The sequence below is a fragment of the Mirounga angustirostris genome, unplaced genomic scaffold (assembly GCF_029215605.1).
Source record: "Mirounga angustirostris isolate CCGP_5_RB_7025 unplaced genomic scaffold, mMirAng1.0.hap1 SCAF_2, whole genome shotgun sequence".
NCBI lineage: Eukaryota > Metazoa > Chordata > Mammalia > Carnivora > Phocidae > Mirounga > Mirounga angustirostris.
In genome coordinates, this window is record NW_026991710.1 from 174,675,033 (window position 1) to 174,699,537 (window position 24,505).

A 24,505-nucleotide genomic window follows, 5' to 3' on the forward strand; every position below is an offset into this window, starting at 1 on the left:
AGGCTGGTATGTGAGCCTGCAGGGCCCCAGGCACTGGTGGGGCACTGTTTCCCTCCAGTCTAGCTCTGAATGGCTTTAGCTGCTGCAAACTCAATCACCTGCCCCAAATCTATAGTAGCCATCTGGTGACTGCAGGTTCTCCATGCCCAAAGACTATTAAAGACCCCAAAGAACTTTTATATGGGTTCTATCATATTAAAAATTAAAACTTTAATTTTAAAAACATTTATCAATTCATTAAAAAAACCATTACCTATTAAGATAAATGTTTTTTGAAAAACAGCTACACACACCAAAACAAATAAGGAAACACTTCAGTTCTACATTTTTGCAAACCTCTTTATTCTCTGGTGTAATAGTAGACAACTGGATTCTCATACCTGCTTTTAATTCAACCTATTGCAAGGTATTGTTTTGGTTGTAGTATATATATTTATCTTTAAAGATTTTATTTATTTAACTGAGAGAGAGAGAGCAGGAGCAGGGGAGGGGCAGAGGGAGACGGAGAAGTAAACTCCCCACTGAGCAGGGAGCCTGATGTAGGGCTCAATCCCAGGACTCTGGGAACATGACTGAGCTGAAGGCAAATGCTTAATTGCAGATGCTTAACCGACTGAGCACCCAGGCGCCCCTGGTTGTAGTATATTATAAAGAAAGCACTGGGAGCCTGAGTGACTCGGTCGTTAAGCCTCTGCCTTGGGCTCAGGTCATGATCCCAGGGTTCTGGGATCGAGCCCCACATCAGGCTCCCTGCTCAGCGGGGAGTCTGCTTCTCCCTCTCCCACTCCTCCTCTCGCTTTCTCTGTCTCTGTCAAATAAATAAATAAAATCTTTTAAAAAAAAAAAAGCATGGCCTCACAGGTGAGATCAGGGGTGATAACTATTAATGAATAAAATGAGGCAACATTTTAAAGATCAGCATAATTCAGTGAACCAATACTTTCCAAATGACCAATGTGTCATACCATAAAATCATGCATGGGTAAAAGACCCAACTAAAATAGGAAATGGGGACGCCTGGGTGGCTCAGTTGGTTAAGCGACTGCCTTCGGCTCAGGTCATGATCCTGGAGTCCCGGGATCGAGTCCCGCATCGGGCTCCCTGCTCGGCAGGGAGTCTGCTTCTCCTTCTGACCCTCCTCCCTCTCATGCTCTGTCTCTCATTCTCTCTCTCAAATAAATAAATAAAATCTTAAAAAAAAAAATAGGAAATGGAATTTAATGTAACAGTACAAAAAGCTCATGGATAAAGTTTCAGATTTCACAATGCAACAAATCTTGGTGTAATGCAAAAAAGGAATCTCTACAATTACCTGTAAAAGATACTAAAATACTCCTTCCTTCACAAGTTATCTACTTCCATGAGGCCATATATTTTTTTAAGATTTTACTTATTTATTTGACAGAGAGAGACACAGTCAGAGAGGGAACACAAGTGAGGGAGTGAGAGAGGGAGAAGCAGGCCTCCTGCTGAGCACAGAGCCCAATGCAGGGCTCCATCCCAGGACCCTGGGATCATGACCTGAGCCAAAGGCAGACGCTTAACGACTGAGCCACCCAGCCACCCCGCATGAGGCCATATTTTTTAAATGAATTAGTAAATATTTTTAAAACTTGTTTTAATTTTCAATATGGTAATATGTATCCTTCCCATTCTGGCAAAAAAAAAAAAAAATCATAAAAGGACTTGTAATCAAGAGCTGAGACTGAATAAAAATATTTACTTCTTCATCAAGGACATTCGCAGGTGAAACTGGTTTCTTAACCACAGCATGGGACCGTGAAGAACACAATGCTCCTGAGTCCAGTTCGGTGCTGCTGTCTGGACATGTACAAAGGTGCCAGTAGTTGAGCCACTGCTACCCAGTAAGAAAAATAAACTATTCTCATGAAAATAGTTTAGACCTTGGGGACTCCCTGAAAGGGTCTTGGAGACCAACCAGGGGTTGGCAGACAAATACTATGAGAACTGCTGTCCGAGAAAAGGCACCTCTTTGAGGATTTACAAGTGTGTGAAAAGGAAGAAGGGAAGAAACAGAGAGCCTGCATCAAACTTTAAGAAATGCCTTCCTTTTAATGAGTGAGTGAGGAGAGTACAAGGCGTTAACAGAATTAAGTCTATGGTAGCTGTTTCTTCTGGAATGTCCCAGTAAACTAACTCCTTTATTCTCTCATTTCTCTGCAGATGTAATGAATAATTTGAGTTTACAAAACATGAAAGTTGGGGCAGTTATTTGCATTGCAAAAGAATTCTGTGATTTCCAAGGAGATTTGACTTCCTGAGTTCTTAGGCCTTTGTTTACAGTTAATCAATGATTAAACAAGAAACAAATTCAAAGCAAAATGTTAATAGCCATTGCTAATCAAAGATAGGCTAACTCATTAAACTGTAATGTAAATAACTGGATCAGATTCGCTGATCTACACAGTACTGCAGTAACTTACCTCCCACATAAAACCAGATATATCTATATATAGACCAGATAGATATATATATCCATATATCTTACCACATCCATATATATATATATGTACCTTACCACATCCATTACCTAATATTATTTTAGTATTAAAAAATAATACTAAAATAAAATATAAATATTAAATATAAAAATAAAATAATTAAATATAAATATAAAAAAATAATAAAAAATAAATATTTATTTTTAAAAAGATTTTATTTCTTTATGAAAGAGCGTGAGAGAATGAGAGCACATGAGCAGGTGGAGGGGCAGAGGGAGAAGCAGGCTCCCCACTGAGCAGGGAGCCAGATGCAGGGCTCGATCCCAGGACCTGAGATCATTACCTGAGCAGACAACCAACTGAGCCACCCAGGCACCCTTAAATTTCGTTATTAAAAATTATCCACATTAAGCAAAAACTAGGAACGTGTGCAGGTCTGAAGAGAAGACAGGGGCAGAAGCGGGCTGTAAACACTGATGTGGTACAGTAAAATTTTTTTTTTTTTTTTTAAAGGAGAATAGTTTTGCTTTGTCAGAGTGGGACATATGGGGAAATAAACATTATTAAGGTGTCTTGGTTTCTAAGAGTATTTTGCTGTCCTCATCGACTGGAGTTTTGTTTCATGTTTTTTTGATGTAGTGTTCCATGATTCATTGTTTGTGCATAACACCCAGTGCTCCATGCAGAGCATGCCCTCTTTAATACTCATCACCAGGCTAGGCTAACCCATCCCCCCACGACCCTCCCCTCTAGAACCCTCAGTTTGTTTTTCAGAGTCCATCGTCTCTCATGGTTCGTCTCCTCCTCCGATTTCCCCCCCTTCATCTGTTTCATGTTTCTATTCCTCAGAATGTCCAGGGGCCTAAGCACCTGGTACCCTCATACATATCCTGAGGGTTAAATTCATGTCCTGATTCTTTTTTTTAAGATTTTATTTATTTGACAGAAAGAGACACAGTGAGAGAGGGAACACAAGCAGGGGGAGTAGGAGAGGGAGAAGCAGGCCTCCCGCCGAGTAGGGAGCCCAATGTGGGGACTCGACCCCAGGACCCTGGGATCATGACCTGAGCCGAAGGCAGACACTTCACGACTGAGCCACCCAGGTGCACCTCATGTCCTCATTCTTGACAATGGGCCTTTCCCTGTCGTGTGAGAATCAGCCCACAAATGCCCTGTGGTGTTGGGGGTGAGAATATGCTCAGTGGATCACTCAATCGTTATGAAGTCTCAATACCCAGAAGGGAAACCATGACAAGTTTCTGTGAACATCACTTCTGGTAGCTTCAAACCACTCTACAGCAAGGACACAATCCCTCGGCAGTCCCGCCGTGGAGCTGGTTCAGAGGGAATGGGCACGTGATCCAAGTAAGCACAATCCTGCAAAGCTCAGCTTCCATACTTTTGAGGTCCTGGTCTCCTTTCCACTCGGCAGCCAGCTGCCTCCTCTTTCCTCCCTGTGTCCATCTCCTGGCTCCCCCTTCCTGTACCATTTCCCAAGGCCTCTGGCCACCCAAAGACTCCCCATTACTGCTCTACTCCACAACTTCCTTTTCACACTTGGGCCCTCCCTCCCATCAAAACCCTTACCGGCAAAGACTGGGGTAAGAAAAAGAGGTGAAATAATTTGTGTCTTCACCATCACTGGTTCCTTTCCCTAAAACTTTGTGGAAGTGGGGTGGGAGTCTGGGGAGGAGCGAAGCTTCCTTCCTAGAAGCACTACATCCCCAACGTACTTCCTAGTGGCATTTCAAGACATACTAAAAAAAAAAAAAAAATTCGGGAAAGTGACTTCCCCACCACCACTCTATTTCCTCCACTACATAAAAGAGATTTTTATGGTGTTCTACTTCCATTCCTGTCTCCCCAGCGCAGCTTCCTAGAGCTTTAAGGAAGGAGAGTCTTCCTTAAAGCACAAGACTGCCATGCTCAACAATCTGCATTCTCTCCCCACCAGTTAATTTAGAAAAAATTCCCTGCCAGGCATCAAAGGCCCTCACCAGCACTACACCTTCCATGTAAAGAGTCCTTAAAAAATAATGCTTTGGGTATACAGTCCTGGATGGAAAACTGGTCCTGAGGTAAGTGAGAAAAGAGGACAGTGTGATCACATGTTGTAATCAAACTAAACCAAAGATAACCTGACACACTATTTTTTATACATATACACATAAAAGGATAGAAATGTATGTAGGAAGATATGCAACAGAACATTAACAGTGGTTATTTCTAGATGGTAGAAAAATATGTATTTTTAACCCTTTAAATTTAATTTATGGTTTCCTACTCTAACAATACAGTGAATTAAGCATGGTCATTTTACAAAATGAAATGAAACTATAATTTTGTAAAGAGAAGATTCAAGGAAAAAGGAATACTGGGCTTATTTCTCAAATGCAGATGAGCCCAGATTGTGATCATGTAGTCAACATACCTGTCTGCAAGGATGTTCCTTAAAATGGACTCAAATCTTTTATCTCCCTAAATAACAGACCCAACAGCCAGTTAGACAATCCCTCCTATTTCTGTGTTTTACTTATTTATTTTTAAGATTTTTATTTATTTGAGAGAGAGAGAGAGAGAGCATGAGAGGGGGGAGGGTCAGAGGGAGAAGCAGACTTCTGCTGAGCAGGGAGCCTGATGCAGGACTTGATCCTGGGACTCCAGGACATGACCTGAGCCGAAGGCAGTCAGTTGCCAGGTGTCCCTGTGTTAGTTTTACTTTCAAACAATTGCAGGACTAGGTCTCTCAATCCCATCCTTTATATAAGGAGCAACTAAGGTTTTTGATCTGTGTGAAAAATTTTCTGCAGATTGCTCATCAGCTTTTGGGGCCTTTACAAAGAGGGACCACCTAGAGAACACACTTGTCTACTTAACCGTAAATTGGTAGGTATATATGCTGATTTCATACTATCACTGTTTCAAGAGGACTGTGCAGATGAAGTCTTAGGATCTGAAACAATGTAAAACAGAGCTGTATTATTGCCTGTTTCCATTCATGCTCATTTCCATTTCCTTGAATGATGTGAAACACTTTAGAAAACTGCCTACATGTCATCCAAGTATAAATCAAAGAAGTCAAATATCCTCATCTTTGCTGATGATACCATTATTCATTAAACTAAAATACCTGAACTGTTGAAAATGGGTCACTTGTATTTTCTGAAACAACTCAATCAACCATACCAAAACTAAATAAAAACCATCAATAGTTCAATTTGGTCAACTATGTAAAAATACATTTTACAGTTAGTGCATCCTGGCCATCAAAATCTGATGCTTTAAAGTTATATGGAAGCTTGACTTTCACTGAGCGGTGACCTGCCCTGAAATCTTTTCCTTATAATCTCATGCAGGCCTCTGGGGTCTCTAATAAGATCATCTCTAAAGGCTTGAGTTAACTTTTTTTTAGAGAGAGCATGGGTAAGGGGGTGGGAAAGGGAGAGGGTGAGAGAGAATCCCAAGCAGGCTCCACACTCAGTGGGGAGCCCGACTCAGGGCTCGAACTCATGACCCTGAGATTATGACCTAAGCTGCAATCAAGAGTCGGATGCTTAGCTGACTGAGCCACCCACGTACCCCTCTGTATTTTTATTTTATTTTATTTTTTTAAAGATTATTTATTTATTTGTCAGAGAGAGCGAGCACAAACAGGGGGAGTGGCAGGCAAAGGGAGAAGCAAGCTCCCTGCTCAGCAGGGAGCCCGATGAGGGACTCGATCCCAGGACCCTGGGATCATGACCTGAGCTGAAGGCAGACGCTTAACCAGCTGAGCCACCCAGGTGTCCCTCTCTCTGTATTTTAAAGAAAAACTTCAATTAGTTACTGACATTTGAAAATGAGGAAACCTCATTCATTCACTCATTTATTTTTCAGTAGGCTCCAGTGTGGAGCCTAATGTGGGGCTTGAACTCATGACCTTGAGCTGAAATCAAGAGTTGGATGCTTAACCCATTGAGCCACCCAGGCGCTCCATGGCTGGAGTTTAAAGCACCTCCTAAAGAATACCTTAAAAGCAACTATAGCCAAAAGCACCTGTCGGCTCTAAGTTAGGAATGTGGTGCAGTGAGATCAGCAATTAGGCCTAAAATAAGCTGTGTGCCTTTGGGGAAGTTACTCAAACTTGTTTTAGTCTTCTTGGCTGGAAAATAGGTATTTTACACTGTTCTTAAGAATTAGAATAGCGGCTCAATAGCTGTTTCCTTTCTTCCTATCCATTTAATAAAATCCGACAGATCAATCAACCAACCACCTGAATTCCGGCAGCCCAGGAGCTGGCTGTGCTCACCTGGGGCATTAGGTAATCTACCAGTGGTCTCCCACCCCTCCTCCTGCTCTAATTCTAGCAAGGGCTCTGTGTCACTATGAATTAGTACCTTACAGCAAAGGCACCACAGAGGCTGTGGCATGGGATTCTCAGAGCCCAGATATTACTTTTGGCCCTAAAGGCCATTTAATCTCACTGGACATCAGAATTTTATCTTAAGGGCATCTGGGTGGCTCAGTCGGGTAAGTGACTGCCTTCGGCTCAGGTCATGATCCCAGGGTCCTGGGATCGAGTCCCGCATCCTCTCCTGCTCGCTCTCTCTGTTGAATAAATAAATAAAATCTTAAAAAACAAAAAAGGGGGGGGAATTTTATCTTAAAGGTAAAGGGTTAATTAAATGATTCTGAAATTTAAAAACTGGATAGAGATACATTTTTTATTATATGCATACTAAAAGTTGTGGAAGGACAGACCCGAAAATGTTAATGGTGGTTATCTCTGGTATAACTTGGTGACTTTTATTTTCTTCTTTATATTTTTCTGGACTGCTGGAAATTTTTCTTCCCTTGAGAAGTACAATTTTTATCATCCGAGAAAACCATTTGCAGTATGTAATATGAAACACAAAAATCGAAGGAAGTTGCTTTTCATAGCAAAAGAGTCTTGCCCCCATCCCCACAGAACACCTGCAACTCTGTCTTTGCCTTGCCTCCCCCTAAGCAGCTTGATTAGGTCTTCTTCAGGCCCAGTCGCTGGCTTTTTGAACAACCCCACTTGCAGAGAGCAGGTGTGAGATACACAGGGCCTGCTACTAGCTGGCATCTGCACATTCCCGAGCAGAGCTGGGGACTGGACGGCACCCTCAGTCTTTCCAATGGCACATGCTGTGTATGCTTCCTTGAAAAATGCAGGTACCCTAACTCTGTTCCATGGGCACATGGAGCTTCAGATCAGGCCCTGAATGGCCCCATCCCACAGAGTTGAAAGTTAACTGATTTCATGCTTCCAGAGTGTTGGCCCTAGGAGAGCCCTTGCTAGGCACACCTTAGAAGTTCTCTGAACTTTCAGAGGATCTTTTCAGACATGAGAGAGAAAATTCACTTCCACATAGTCAGGGTCAATATTGGATAAATGGGAAATTCCAGTGGTATGGCAAGAAAACAAGGAATTGATCTGATTATTCACCAAGGGGTTATGTGCTTAATAGGTATTTTTAATAAGAGCATTAATTTAAGAGAGCATGCTTTGTTTTTGGACTGGGGTGGGGAATAGGAATGGGTACAAGGCTGGGGAGAAGAGTGTGTCAGCAGTAGGAGAATTTAACTTGCTCTGCTAGGCATTGTCAAACCTGACTGTGCATCAGAAACATCCAAAAAGCTTTTAAAAATACAGAGCATGAGTTCTAGACCAGCCAGAATCCCTGGGGTTGGACTTTAGGAATGTGAATTACTGCGAAGTTCTAGAGTCTTCTGATATTTGCTCCATAAAATTCTAGTTAAATGGGTAAAATCTGTTGACTCTGAGTAAAAGCTCTGTAGGTGTTGTCACTAGAATACAGTACGTCACAAGCAGTGTAAACAGATCAAGGGCACTGAGTCAACTCAATTCCCTATGTATTATGACAAAACTCATAAAATAGACACTCTTAATACGTGCATTTTATCATTTCCTGATCATACCTCAATAACACTGAAAAATTTTAAACACTGTATATTTTTAAACTTCCAAATGAAAAAGCATAAAATAAAATCTGCAGTATCTTAACTTCACATGTATTTCTAGGTTCCAGATGCTAAGTATACAAAGGCAGAAAAACTACAGGTCTCAACTATGAGAACAGAAGGCATATCAACATATACATTCTTAATTTTTTTTTTTAAAGGTTTATTTATTTTGGGGGGGGGTGTGGAGAGCAAGCACAGGGAGGGGCAGAGAGAAACGTTAGCAGATTCCATGTTGAGCATGGAGCCCAACTCGCGGCTCAATCTCACAACCCTGAAATCATGACCTGAGCCAAAACCAAGAGTCGGATGCTTAACCCACTGCGCCACCCAGATGCCCCAATGTATACATTCTTACATGTACGTGTTAAACAGTCACTGAAATTATTCACTCTTGTGAATGTGACCCTCTCGTGTCAATTGATTTAATCCTCACAACCTTTTGGGTAAGTTTAATTATTACTGCCATTTTATAGATGAGACAATGGAGACAGAGAGGTTAAGTAACTAGATCAAAGTTATAAAACAAAAGTAACAGGTCAGAATTTAAATCCAGGCTCTATCACTTGATGTATTAGTCTGCTCAGGCTGCCATAACAAACTACCACAGACTGGATGGTTTAAACAATAGAAATTAATTTTCTCACAGTTCTAGAGGCTGTAAGTTCTAAGATCAAGGTGGGGGCAGATTTGGCTTCCCCTGGGCCTCTGTAACTTGGCTTGCAGATGGCCACCTTCTTGCTATGTCCTCACCTGGATTTTCCTCTGTGTGAACACATCCCTGCCCATCTTTTTTTCTTAAGGAAGCTAGTCATATTGAATTAGGGCCCACCCTAATGGCCCCACTTAATTTGATGTCTTTAAAGACTTTATATCTCCAAATACACTTAATCTGGAGCCACTGGTGGTTGTTGGGATTTCAACATATGAATTCTGGCAGAACACAATTCAACCCATAACACCTCAAAGTTACTGGATCTTCCTAATAAGGCCTATTTTTCAACTGTAAAATAGTGCTACTGAGAATCCAGTTCACGTAAAATGCTTAGCAATGTCTGGCACACAGTATCATCATTTTATAGACAAGGAAAACAAAACTCAGAGAGATGGTGACTTGCCCTGTTTTCATCTCTAAAGTGGAGTTCTTACACTACAGAACACGACTTTCCTGTACAAGCAAATGCATAATCTAGAATTTTATGTAATTTATAAATTTTGTTATCTCTTACTTCCTACTTTCTCACAGTGTTTTTCTTGCTTCATTATATACAAGAGAGTAAGAAGTTAAAATTATAAAAATTTCATTAGGGAAGTATAATACTTTCCTGGGACTGTGTGTTGACACTTTCGTTCATCCTTTCTTCTAATTTGCAAAGACAATTGGCTATAGTCACAGTGATGAAAAGCCTCAGAAGATCAATGACTATTTTAACAATTAGGAAAGAAAAGTGACTCAATTGTTTTTTTAAGAAATTAAGATTATACTTTATGGGGCGCCTGGGTGGCTCAGTCGTTAAGCGTCTGCCTTCGGCTCAGGTCATGATCCCGGGGTCCCGGGATCGAGTCCCACATCGGGCTCCCTGCTCGGCAGGAAGCCTGCTTCTCCCTCTCCCACTCCCCCTGCTTGTGTTCCTGCTCTCGCTATCTCTCTCTGTCAAATAAATAAAATCTTTAAAAAAAAAAAGATTATACTTTATGTTTGCCTGGCCCTCTACATCTATTACAGCCACTTAATCCTCAACACAATCTTAGGATCTTGCTTTATTTAGCTCTTGTAAGAAGCATGTGAATAAGGTATTATTCCCATTTTGTAGCTGAGAGAACAGGAGCAGAGCAAGGTTCAGTGTGTTTAAGGTCCAACTTGACAATGATTTGACAAGCTTGACAATGACTGGCAGAACCAGAACTCTCACGGACATCTTCAAGTCTAAGGCCAAGGTTCTCCATTGCAGGCCACCATCTCCTTTAGCAAGTGCAATACCTAGTTTTCTCATTTTTCATGCTCTGCACAAACAGCAGGTGCTTGGCAAATAAGTCTGATTTGGAGCAATCTGGACTAAGCTGCAAAAAATCTTTTACATCCTTTATATGGGCCAAGTTTTCTGACAACTTTGACCACCACCAATCCCTTGGACTGATAGCTCTTTTAAGGCAGCAACCAGTCCCCTTTTTTCCCAGTGTCTAGCACACTGAGAGCTCATTAAAGTTCAACAGATATCTGAGAAACGAGAGTTCAAGTAAGTATTTGTTGTATAATTGAATCTTAGCACATTCTTCCTTTAGTGATGGCAATGGGTACTTTTCAGCCACAACTATAAAAAAACATTGACAGAAAGAAACATTAAAAACCTCTCTCATCATCCACAACAGGGAAGTCTATAGGGGTTTGTTTTTTTTTTTTAAAGATTTTATTTATTTTAGAGAGAGAGAGAGAGCGCATGCGAGAAAGCACAAGCAAGTGGGGGGAGGGGCAGAGGGAGATGGAAAGAATCCTCAAGCAGACACCCCACTGAGTGTGCAGCCTAAGAGGCACTCGAACCCAGAACCCCGAGATCATGACCTGAGCCAAAATCAAGAGCTGGACACTTAACTGACAGAGCTACCCAGGTGCCACTATAGGGTTTTTCCAATCCTACAATTCTTTTTTTTTTTTAAAGATTTTATTTATTTATTTGACACAGAGAGAACAGCAAGAGAAGGAACACAAGCAGGGGGAGTGGGAGAGGGAGAAGCAGGCTTCCCGCTGAGCAGGGAGCCCGATGCAGGGCTCGATCCCAGGACCCCGGGATCATGACCTGAGCCGAAGGCAGACGCTTAACAACTGAGCCACCCAGGTGCTCCAGTCCTACAAATTCTAAGATTCCACTGCAGTCTACTCAACAGTGGTTGAACTGACCACCACCTTGAACACCCATTAAAGGCACAGTGCAACTGGAATTGCCAGTGAAGAACCACCAGGGTTCTTAGTCTGCAGTGTGCTTTCAGGAAAACAATTCTGCCTATGTGACAGGGAAGTTCATAATTCCCAGAGGGAACTGTAATGGACGATAAAGTCGATCTGAGTCAGAATGGAATTGCTGTTCATCAAGACCCCTGTGTCGTAGAAAGGAGCTGTATTAAGAGAAATCATGCTTTTATTTTCTCAAGAATTTGCCAGTGTTTTGGATTTTTTTTAAACGTCAAGTTTGTTTTGCCACAAGCAGCCCGTGCCATGGAAATTATCTGACCACTTCTGAGCTGTTCTGTACACAGGGAAGGGAGGTGGATAGAGCTGGCCAGAGCGGTGTTCTAAACTTTGCTCTGAGCTCTCCTAGAACTTCAGAGACTCATGGATGTCCAGTCTGTTCATCTCTGTTGCTTTTGCATACCCTGTAGTGAACTGGCTATCACCTTTCTGGCGACCAATTTCACAGAGCTTTCGAAACAGATAAAAAAAAACAACAACAAAAAACTGAGGTCCCAGAACAAAAGCATTCAATAAAGAATTGAAAGGATAAAGTATCACCAGCACTATACTTGCTGTCTGAATTCATCTTTTCAAAGCACTCTCAGATCTGAGGCAGAAAATTCACTAGAAAACTAAAGAGGTACTCTAGGTTACCTTTTCTAAATCAAGGTATCTTACAAATCCTCTTTTCTGTTGCCTTAATCAAGACATTTCAGAGGGAAAAGAAGAGGCATACAAATGGAATAATTCTGCAAATAGCCAAATTAAAATATTTATCCACTTACCACTATAATATTAAATATATACAATGTACAAAAGGTAACTGAACTAGATGCTGTACGGATACAGAAATGTGTAAGAAATGTCCACTCATCCTCCCATAGTGCAACTGGATCATAAGATGAAACTTTTGTTTAGAAAGGATTCAAGTTTCTCTAGGACATGGAAGAACAAATTTCTTTTTATTATGACTTCTGGACTCACAGAAAAATTTTAGAAAACACTGGAGGAGAAACTCTTATCTGTTAGTTTCCACTGACAAGTGGCAGCTTTCTCAAGAGTTACAGGGCTACAGAATGGCTATAACGTCCAAAATAACCTGATTAAACCTGACACACACATGACATGGGGGGAGAAAGAAACTCATGTGCCCTTCAGTTTCAATAAGAAAAGTTGAAAAGTATTGTCAAGGAAAGCAGGAAGATCAAGATCATGTGGTTTGGAAAGAAGATCAAGAAAGACAGGGCAAAAATATTCCAAATAACAGCAAGTCACTTGGGATTCCCTGAATGCCCTGCCATATTAAATCACATATAGCTACGCAATGAAAAGAAAAGTTAAGGCCTATCTCACGCCTCACTTATGCTACTGACTGAGCTTAAGAAAGAAAATTAAGACAACCTTTTCAAGTTATTCAATCAAAGGCAAAACTGTAGACTGGCCATTTAAGGGAATAAGCTCATTAGGTGGGGTAAGACACTTGTTTAGCAATTAGTCAGTGTCTTTACCCAATTAATTTAAAACAGGAAGCCCTAGATTTCCTTAAATTTACCAGTATTAGTTTGCTAGAACTGATTGTTCCAACATATAAATTCTTTGTGTGTGTTTACTTTTCCTTCTAGATTTTATGGGCTCAACTGTTCTCAAAAATAGAACTTATCTGCTGCTTTCACTTTTAATATTCTCTTTTCCCAAGCCACAGAACTGATGATCTTCAACAAATGAAGTAAATGCTGAGAACAGACTCTCCTATCCAGGGATGGGGAAATAAAGAAGGGTTTGTACCCCCAGGCAAACAGAACACCCTCACAATAAGGTCAAGGTGACATTAAGGAAATCTACAGCACATCAAACGAAATTGTGTAGTAGTTACAGTTCTAATCTAGCCGAACCACCCCATTTAGGACAGCCAATCATCAACAAGATTGCTGTATTTGGAATTCAGACAGGAAGAATCCACAGCCTCTTCACAGAAATGGAAAATGACACTTAGCTCTACGTCCTGTGGTGTAATTTCACGTGCAGCACACAATTCTTGGTTATTCTTTTTTTTTTTTTAAAATGAAAAGGAGATCAACTTACATGGCTCTCTGGCAATGAACTGAGGTACAGTGTTGGGCAGAGGAGTACTGGGGTTTGGAGTCCCTACTAGTTTGTTCTTGGCCATCTTCGTGTTTGCCTTAGCAAACTCTAGTCGTAGTGTTTGCGGAATTTCAGGATCGAAGCGGATGCCCTTTGGAAATAAAGAACAAATGGAAGATGTTTTCATTTCCTTAGAGTCAAACCGGAATGGTGACAAAATAAACACACCAGTAAATCCTGGCCTATCAGAAAAAAAAGGTCAGCGAGAACCCGGGTTCTCACTACTTACACAGAATACATGAAAACCTGTAATACCACATGTCCAGAAAGTCAGGGGAGATTTTGTTTACTTAATTAAAACATTTAGTTCCTACATGTTTTTTCAATTATTTTTTCTTCCTGAACAGAAACGTTAGGTTTTGAACGTTAGGTTCAAGTTTTAAATATGGACCAGCAAATTCCTAGCATAGTGAAAAACTTCAATTAATGGATACCAATAAGAATAAAATGATTCCTGTAAAGCTCTGTGTAATACTGGAAATCGTAGCGATCTAGGCCCTTCGTAGTGTTCTGACACTGGCCTAAAACAATGTCATTCTTCAAAGCCTTCGTTTCATCACCTAGAAATAAAGGGAGAAAATTCCCCTCCCTAACTAGAGCTCTTTCTTCGTGGTGATACATGTATTTGAGTTAGTAAAACAGGAACTAAGATTTAAGATTTCAATGTAGCTAGTATCATTTAATTCTAGTTAGCTTATAAGTTTACATAAAATTTTAATGTCTTGTTGTGGTAAAGTCCCAGTTTTGATTACAGCTGGCTTATTAGCTACATGATTAGAGAGAAAACAGATTACACCGGCCAGAGACAGGGTAGTAATTTCAATTACCCTTGACCCTATATTGCAGTTTACCTAAAACAATACATAACAAACATTATAAAAACACAAGATTTAGGACAAGATAAGTCTATTCTAAAACCCTCCCACCATTCAAGAATGCCTCCATTGGGGTACCTTCGTGGCTCAGTCTCATTAAGCATCTGCCTTCGGCACAGGTCACGATCTCAGGATCCTGAGACCTAGCCCAGAGTCCAGCTCTGCACTCAGTGGGGACTCTGCATCTCCCTCTCCCTCTGCCCTTCCCCCACCCACTCGGGCTTGCTCTCTCTCAAATAAAGAAAATCTTAAAAAAAAAAAAAAAGAATGCCTCCATTACTAAGCATAATGAATAACCTCATGATATCTATTTTCCAATGCTATGTATTCCAGCAACAGTTAACAAAAAGATATCCCAGTATAGTGCATAAATGTGCATCCATAACAGGCTCAGGTCCCATGTTTGTCTGTACGGTATGTTCTGGAAAGGGGGTGGAGTTCTGAAAAGGAGTATCCTAAGAATACAGGTTTTCCATTTAGTGCACATGTCGGCCTATGGGCCCCAAAGTCCCCTTTCTACTTGATTCACTTGAAGAAAAGTCAGAGCCATTCCCACCAGAAATCAGTAAGAATCTCTTGACTCCGTGCACCAGGATGAACAACTCTGAACTTCACAGGCTCAGCTCCAAAGATGGGAAGAAGAGCCTGTGACTGGATGGTAGCAGCAATAAGAGAAATAAGGGGGAAGGAGGCAAGAGAGGTCCTCAGGGAGGTACAACAAAAGCCACCAAGCCCTGACCTACAGACATCCTGGAGTGGGTGAAATTTCTTTGTGAGCCTGATTTATCCATTCTCTGAGAAGAAACACACTGAAGGTGGCAAAGGGGTTTGGGCAGGAAAAGAAGGAATCCACTTTGTACAGCCCTAACTGACAAGAAGAAGCAAAAAGGGGGATGCCAGTTATAAGAAATGTAAAAAGAAATTCTTTCCCTAACTGGTCTCAGTTTTTGTTTCAACTTAGGAAACCTCAGTATTATCTTGCCAAAGATGTATATGAGGAAAAGGAACACAGTAGTATTCTGAAGCAGAGTTTACTTCCATCCGCTTCCACTTGAGAGAATTGTACTCTATCAAAGCTAGTATCACAACAGAATAAATATTTCCAAATATGGACCCGAAGAGCTGTGGTCTTTGCTGGAAGACAAATGCGTCAGCCCCTGGCTATCATTTAAAGGTATGCTGTGGAAGGACTCGCGTATTCACATGACAAGCCATGAGCTACGCATAGTAACGATTTGCCATCAATTTCAGGGTGTCCTCCCTGGCACTGAACTCCACCAACCCTCCTGTGAAGAAGGAACTGAGCCCACATCAACTTGATCACGGCGGCTGGGGCCACTGTAACCGGAGAAGAGCATCCTGGGACCTGTCAGTGGTCCTCTGGACCTTCTAGCCTCAGTAACAAGAAGGCAATGAGGCGGCACATCTGAATTCTATGCCTCAGCTCTTCCACTGGTATTCCAGGGTCAACAGAGGCTCTGCACAACATGCTTGCCTTTTACACCGCCTGGACTGGTGGCTCCCGTCCTAAAACATGATGAACTGAGTCTCCCTCCACTCCCAACCCCTCTTCATATCCCTCCTCCCTGTGTGAGCTAAAGTAACAACACCATCATGTTCCAAATCAGAGTTCCAGCTCCTTATTTAAAAAAAAAAAAAAAAAAAAGCAAGCTCAGAAGTTAAAATGACCTAATTTGTTTGGCAGCTTATTCAGAGGCCGGAGGCTTAGAATACAAGCCACATTCCTCTAACATCTTTAGCAGCAATACCATATTTGGTAATCAATATCCTGCCTAGCTCAGTTCCTATCCAGAGGGATCAGCCAAGCCAAAAACATTTTAAATGTTAAAGGATGATGAAGGGGGGGAGGGGAGCTGGGCTAAGGAGAACATGGAAGTGGAAGGAAAGAAAAGAGGAAGATAGATAAGAAGACATTAAAAAAACCCCCGAAAACCAACCCAACACCTCGTGCTTTTAATGAAAGCCCTAATAAGATTATTCTCTGGCCAGAGTGACTTCACATTAAACCCTGTCAGGGTAAGATTACGTCTGTGCCTGTTCCAAAATCAACTTTTTCCGCCTGTAATTCACCAAAACTCGTCGTATAATGAAGAGAAACCCTTCTCTTCAACCTGTAAATGGTATCTTATTTTACATGATGATCAGAAAGGACAGTTTCTGGCTATCAGTATGATGTCAATTTGAGAAAAGAGTTACTTAGAAGCAATCCGATCTGACTACAGGGACAGCCAACAGTCTCTCTTTAAGGTGGCCTGAAACACTGTGACCAAACCAATACAGGTTCACGATGATCTGCAAAGACTGAAATCCCTACCCAGGGCAAACTCTGGGAGGTATGAAGATAGTGTTGACAAATAATGTACCTTAATAGTCTAGTATTCTTAAGAGTCTACCAGGGCAGTTTCAAATCACATGCTTTGGAGTCACGGACTGAATGTTTATGTTCTCCCCAAATTCATATATTGAAGCCCTAACCCCAACGTGATAGTATTTGGAGAAGGGGTCTTGGGAGGTAATCAGGTTTAGATGAGGTCATGAGGGTGGGCCCCTAAAATGGGATTAGTATACCCTTAGATGAGGAAGAAGAGACACCAAAGATCGCTCTCCAAGAGCACACACCAAGGAAAGGCCACATGAGCAGACAGTGAGGACTGCGAGCAAGAAAGAGGGTTCTCACCAGATACTTAATCTGATGGTAACATGATCTTGGACTTTCTAGCCTCCAGAACTGAGAGTCTTAAATGTCTGCTGTTTAAACCATCCCAATATATGGTATTTTGTTAGGGCAGCCCAGCTAGTCTTGCTACCATGCCAACACAGTTTTCTTTCCTGGGCAACAGTTTCTAAAATACTTCACAGTACTTTTTCTGAACCTTCTGTGGCCTCACAGAGGGAACTTTCCTCTTTTCCACCAGCCCCATTTCCAATGCCCCCCTCTCCCCTCATCACAGGTGACTGAACCCACAGGACAGTCTTACTCAACTGGTGTATGGCCTGGAATTGTAATCACTGGAAGTCCTAATAATTCAATCTTAAAAGCTACTAAGAGCAATTAGCAACTCCTAAGGAAAATTCAGACTCTGTATTTACATACTATGATTTAAATTCAGCCAGTTACTGCATTCAGGACTCTGCTAAAGGAATTTAAAAAAACCGCTCTTTTCCCCTTTCTCTTAAATGTAAATAAAGCCTAAGAACTATTTGTGAATAAAGACTAAAAGAGATTTTTCTGAATCGTGGGCTTAAACCTCCAAATGCAAATTTGTGTGTCCTACTGATACTGAATTAACATTGTAAGTAAGTTAGCTTAAAAATGCCATTTTATTGTTCAAAAACTCTATCAAAACCCAGAGTCCTAAAAGGATAAGGAAAAAGCTAGTAAAAGAATGAAACACAAGAAAATGGGCAAGGTAAAATTACCAAATCCTGAAGACTCAAGCCTACAGAGATCCAGAGAGTCACTGTTAAAATGAATTCTAGCTCTTCCAGTGACTTTCTGAAGACAAGATGGAGAAGCTATTAAGTAAATATGCACAAAGCCCAGATCCGAAGTAGCTCTCGTTTCTCTAGCACTTGTGACACTGGCTTCTTGTGCATTCTAGCTGGTGCTGGAATGATTTATTAGCTGCAAATCATGGATTTGGGACCCTATGAGACTGAATCATTCTGAACATAAAGGTACAACATCATTCCAACTCCTTAGTAGTGTCACTGGTCTTGAACTAATGTTATCCCACATGAGTAGGGATAAAGATTAGCTAGCAGTTTATTCACTGAATAACAGAAAAAAAAAAAAAAAAAGAGGAAAAGGGCTATTCTAGAATGATTAAAATATCCTTATGGGCCTACCTTTACATGCAGTGTGTGGTCCTTGATAGAACAAACCAGATGTAAAAGACCTTTTGTGGAAAAATGGAGAAAACAAAACACAGAATGGGCATAGGTGATATTTGGGAATTGCCAATTTTATCAGATGTGATATTATGGTGACTTTAGGAAAATGTCTTTAGCTTTTAGTACTAAAACACAAAGACTATAATGACAAAATGTCATGATACATCATGTATTTACTTTAAAATACTTAGAAAAAAAAGATGAAGCAAATGTGGCAAAATGTTAAGTTGGTAAATTCTGGTGATGGGTTAATGGATGTTCATTACTATATTCTCTATTTTTTGGTATGCTTGAAATTGCATGATAGAAAGTAAAAAAAAAGGGGGGGGCACCTGGGTGGCTCAGTTGGGTTAAGCATCTGCCTTCGGCTCAGGTCATGATCCTGGGGTCCTGGGATCGAGCCCCGCATCGGGCTCCCTGCTCAGCGAAGAGCCTGCTTCTCCCTCTCCCTCTGCCCCTCCCCCCTCCTATTCTCTCCCTCTTAAATCTTTTAAAAGTAAAAAAAAAAAAAAAATTTTTTTTAACCACGCACATAATTCTTGTTATGCATCAGACATAAGAACCAATGAAATGGGGCGCCTGGGTGGCTCAGTTGGTTAAGCGACTGCCTTCGGCTCAGGTCATGATCTTGGAGTCCCAGGATCGAGTCCGGCATCCGGCTCCCTGCTCAGCGGGGAGTCTGCTTCTCCCTCTGACCCTCCCCCCTCTCATGTGCTCTCTCTCTCTCATTCTCTCTCTCAAATAAATAAAATCTTAAAAAAAAAAAAAAGAACCAATGAAATGAAGTCCCTGTCTTGAGGAGCTCAGAGCCCACCTCTAGAGGCGGAGCTATGCGGGTAAAGTAATGGTTAAATAGATCAACACAATGCTTAGGGCCTCGTGAGAAACACAGCCAAGGCAGAGTGACTGGGGAAGAGGGGAGGTGGAGGCATCATAGAGGAAGTGATGGAAGAGCAGAAACTGACCAGGTGGCAGTCCAGGAAAGGGCTCAGCAAAGCTGTGTGTGACAGGATGCAGAGAAGGGTGAGTGTGCGTATGTACGCACATGCATGCAGGGGAGGTGGGTAAAGGACTGCACAAGCAGGCTGCGGTGAGATCACAGGACCTTTTATGCCTGGGGAGGGACTCTGGAATATGTGCATAGCTATTAAAATTTTTTTAACTGGGTAAATAATATGATCAGATTTAGTAGAGCCGTGATTCTCGAATGTTAGCATCCATCAGAATCATCTGGTTGACTTCCTAAATACAGAGTGCTGAACACCACACCTCCCGAGTTTCTGACTCAGTAGATCTAGGATGGGACCTGAGAACTGGCTATCCCTATACTGCTTGAATAGGGATATTTGACAGTCACTGTAGTGGAGGATAACTCCGGTAGTAAAAGGGCAGCTGGACTGAAAGGAGACACCGAACAGACCAGACATGAAGCAATTATAGCAGATCTGGTAAGAGAAGGAGTTTGGGATGGCTGCTCTGCTGGACCCTCTTCTCTAGGGCACCCAGAGGCTCACGTCTGCCTTCCGAGCCCTTACCTCCCTAGCAACAGCTCTGACTATATTCAAGGAATGGGTGCTGCACTAAGTGACCAAACGTTTTTTGTTCTGAGGATTTCAACCTTGAGTATCAGGCACAGAAAATGGAGGTGGTCGGCAGTAAGTCACCTGAATGGGCTCCTACTACAGAAAAGGTCTCCCAGTTCCTGTCACTGAGGTCTGTCTTCAGGGCTCTCCTGATGCCTGATGGAGGCTTGTTTATTTGGTACATTCTTCAAACCTATGAGCGAGCAGCTATCCCAGTGTCTCTACAAGTAAAGTAGGTCGGTTTGTCAGCCCTTGACAACTAGTTTTAGGGACAATGAAAGCATTCATTTAGAGAAATTACTGGTCAAGAATAAGGCAAAGCTATACCCACCCCACCCTGATGGCAACATAAGTTTAAGAAAAAAAAGATCAACAATGTTCAGTAGTCTGGCAGGGAGAGGGGACCATATACACTTGTATGTGAACACTACCTGTGCAAGCCCAGGAATGTTCATGGTGTGACCAATTAACCTGTAAATAGTGGTAACTTTGGTGGTGATAGTGGGGGAGGGGGAGAGAACTTGTGTTTTGTATAGTTTTGTATTGAGTGTCTTACAAATATGCTTCATTTGTAAAGTTAGAATTTATAAAATCGGATTAAAAAGGAGAAAGGAGGAGAGGTGGTAGAAGTGGTTTCCTATGGAATGCTAGTAGGCCAGAGCAGAACTAACAGAAGACACCCTAGCACAAAGCACTTGACCAGCTCTATTAGAGTTTTCGGTTTCGTTTTTAAAAAAATATTTTGAAGTAACTTCTGATTTATAGAAAAGATGTAGTAAAAAGAATTCCTATATGCCCTTTGCCCAGATTTTGTCCACACGCTTTGTTTTCCTCCCTGAACTGTGTAAGAGTAAGATGAAGCATGATGCCCCTTTACCCTTTACAGTTTGATTTCCCAAAAGCAAAGACCATCTGTTTTCCTGATCCAGGATCTAATCCAAAGTCATACATAGTTTTCAGCTATCATCTCTTTAAGACTCCTGGAGTATCTTCCTCTGTCTTTGTCTTCTGTGACCTTGACATTTTTTAGGAGTACAGGCTATTTTGTAGAATGTCCCTCAACTTGGGTTTATCTGATTTGTTTCTTGATTAGATTCAGGTTATGCATTTTTGGCAGGAATATCACAGAAGAGATGTGTCATTCTCAGTGTACTATATCAGGAGGCACATGATGTCATTTTTGTCCCATTACTAGTGATAACTTTGATCACTTGCCAAGTTTCTCCATTATAAGGTTACTTTTTTTTTTTAATTCATAAAGATCTCATAGGGAGATACTTAAAAATAATAAATATCTTGTTTCTCATTAAGCTTTCACCCATTAATTTAACATCTATTGATTCTTGCCTGAAGCAATCACTACTATTGCAGCTGTCAAATGGTGATTTGCTAATCCCATCATTTCTTCTATATTTGTTTTCTCTTCTCTAAGGAAAAGCTTACCTTTCTGCTCCATTTATTATTTATTCATTCATTTGTTCACTCCTACATCGGTACTGATTCATAGCTTATTTGACTTGATGATTTATATTTACTATTTGTTTTGGTACTCAGACTGTCCCAGGCCTGTATGTACCATGCGCACACACTTCCACATCCGTATCTATTTCTCTACATCTATTTAGATACATTAAAAGCACAAGTTTGTACTGATAGCTCCAATTCCAACCTCACACCACTGGGTTAATTCTAGTCTTCCCTTTCCGTATTTCTAACTCCTCTGCATCATAGAGAGATTATCCACTATACATTTATTTATTTGCTCAATCCAGGAATGCACACCAAGTAGTTTCAGAACTACTACAGCAGTAACAACATAAAAACAAACTTGTTAACTAAAGTTCAATATTTACAGTTCTTTTTGACTTTTTAGCTTAAAAGTATACAGCCAGGATGTATATTCAAGAATTATTTGGGTTAGTTCTCCCCCACTTTAGTGTGGTTGTATTACTCACCTGAAATACAGTCAGATTCATTCCTTTTGGGTTGTATTCCACTTGGGTCTCTCCCCATCCTTGTCTTTACTTTATGTATTCATAACAGGTAAAACTGTTTTACCACTTAAAAAAGTTAAAGTTGATTCAACAACCCATCCAAAAGTTGAGGACCTAAAATTGTAACACCCCCCTGCCACCTGCTGTGACTTCCTAAGATACTGAACCTTTAAAAGGAAGCATCTAAATAACCAGATGTTTCTAATCAAATTTATTGTAGTTAATTTTTATTTCATCTTCAACTTCTAATTGAAACATGTTGAAATGTTTATACAAGGGAGAAAGAGAAGGGAAGGGTAAAGATAAATTGGAGCTAAAACTGCTGTAATAAATAACTGCTTTCATAAAGGATCAGTGAAGTTCATGGCTTGAAGCTAGGGGAGGGAGCATTCTCAAGGCTGAGTTGTTCTTGATGCCTGGTTTCTCCCGGTAAGTCCCAATGTTTAAGATTATTCCATTTGGTGAATGACATGAAACTACTGGCAAGTAAAAGGCTGCCTCTACCATTCATTCCATGGTCAGTGGACTCTGCTCACCTCAGGGAGACGGTCACAAGCCACCCAGCAAGCTACCCAGTTCTTTTAGGAAAAAAGGTCATTTCCTATCAGAAATCTCCTAGGCATTTCACACACACCCCTTTCCGATCCAATAATCCAGCAGATCTGATCTGTATTGGATGTACTGGATCAAATGACACTGCCTTTTTTTTTTTTCTTTTGTCAAAGAAAAGTAATAAAGTAGCAGCCATTTCATAAGATTCAACTTCATATGCTGAAAGAGTTTCCTGGTTGATTCTAATAAACTTTTTATTGCCCCTTTCTCCATGCCCAACTCCAAATGAAAACCCACTCCTGCTCGAAAGGAATGTGGGGCATCCAGAAAACCCTGCTTAGCCAGGTGTCTACGCTGAAGAGGAGAAATAAATGCCCTTTATGTTATAGGTTTTAACCAATTCATTCAGACTTTCTAATACAGAATAAGAGTAATCTGTCACCAGAAACCATATATACAGTACAATAAAATCTCAGCATATAAAAATCCATTTTCTTTTGTAATAATCTGCTCAGTTCTTCCATAGACTTGAGAATCTTCTAACCTTTACAAATGAAGTCAACGAAACCATCCCGTGTCCAGGAAATAAGAAACCTGAGGAAAGGAGCTCAAGTCAAGGTCAAACTTAGTAGTGACCACTCTCTGACCTCCTAATCTAATCTCAGTACCTGGATCTTGTCTTCTCCCCACTCCACACCTTCCTCCTTATCTTGGTTTCTGGTACTAAACCGCAGACCTTTTGAGAGGTGGAGTTCTGATGTGCCTCTTCAGGTTTACCCAAGCAGAGACCCCCAATAAATCTCTAGGGTTACTTCATAACTTGCTGTTATAAACTACTAAGACTCAGAGCTCCACCAGGTGGTAGGTGATCTACCTGGTGTCCACTGCTGGACTTTCTTATCACACACTGAGCCCAAGTTGTAAGTTTTAATGCTTTTATTTCTCTCTTTAAAGGTAGAGATGATTATACCACAAGGCAGAAGAAATCATATGGCGGGACTGGGGCATGGGGCCGGGGGTGGGGGTGGTGGAGAGGGGGAGCATTGATTTCCTTCTAAATTTTCAAAGATCAAACAGAAAAGTTGAACTAACATTGCTAATTTCTGTAAAGAGTGGCACATTAAACAGAATCAATGGGGAAGGAAGAACTCATTCAATTCTTAGGAGTAGCTAAAGAGACTGAAATACTCTGTTGATGGCATCCAGGCATTTATATACTAATTTATTACGATCACAACTTTGGTTGAGTTTTAGTCAACAACTATCCATTTTCTCAGCAACCTCTTAGCTTCTTCCGTAAGAAACTTAGTGTTCCAATACCAGTTTCCTCTGCTACAGTTGCCTAGAACAAGCTGATAAATTGGTTCCCTCCCCTTCTGCTGACTAGAACAAGTTAATAAATAAAAGAGAATGATTCTTATTATCTATATATGTTGTACTCCAAAGATTTCCAGTCACAGTGTGTGGGGGGAAGATGTGGCCAAGAGATTCACAAGCTGGAGGTGGCTTAATTACGCTATACTAATTTCAGAAGATTTTTCATCCCACCACAAAAATATATTCAAGTCCTTTCTTGCTAAATGACCGAATATCAAAATCTATTTATGACTTCAGTTTCTATTTAATGTTGATTTACCTAAAAATTAAAATGTTATTCTTAAAGTTGCTAGAATACCATATGCTATCTTTCATAGCTTTATGAAATATAGTTTACATATCGTAAAATTCACCCTTTTGGGCACAATTCAATGAGTTTTCATATAGTCACTGAGTTGTACAACCATCACCACTATAGAGCTTAGTACATTTTCATAGCCCTCAAAAGAAACTCTGTACCCATTAGCAGTCTCTCATTCCTCCCTCTCTCCCCTCTTCAACTCACCCCTCCAACCAATAATTTGTTTCCAGGGTCTGTGCCTATTTATTCTGGATACTTCCTATAAATGGAATCATACAATACACGGTGGTCCTTTGTAACTGGCTTCTTTCTTATACTACATAGGAGAACTTCACTGTTTTTTTTTAATTGCCGAATAATAATCCATTG

General features: G+C 40.9%; 1 protein-coding gene across 18 annotated transcripts in view; it reads right to left on the reverse strand.

Annotated features, from left to right (window-relative positions):
* The window catches only part of RBPMS (RNA binding protein, mRNA processing factor), a 172,097-nt gene that overhangs the window by 53,417 nt on the left and 94,175 nt on the right, over positions 1-24,505 (reverse strand). For all 18 annotated transcript variants that reach the window (XR_008506473.2, XR_010409700.1, XR_010409697.1 and 15 more), the window contains one exon: positions 13,480-13,630. Coding sequence is in view for 8 of the 18 variants with exons in the window: in XM_045879779.3 (XP_045735735.1) it covers positions 13,480-13,630 (151 nt within the window). In the remaining 10 variants the exon portion in view is untranslated. The remainder of the gene's footprint in view (positions 1-13,479; positions 13,631-24,505) is intronic.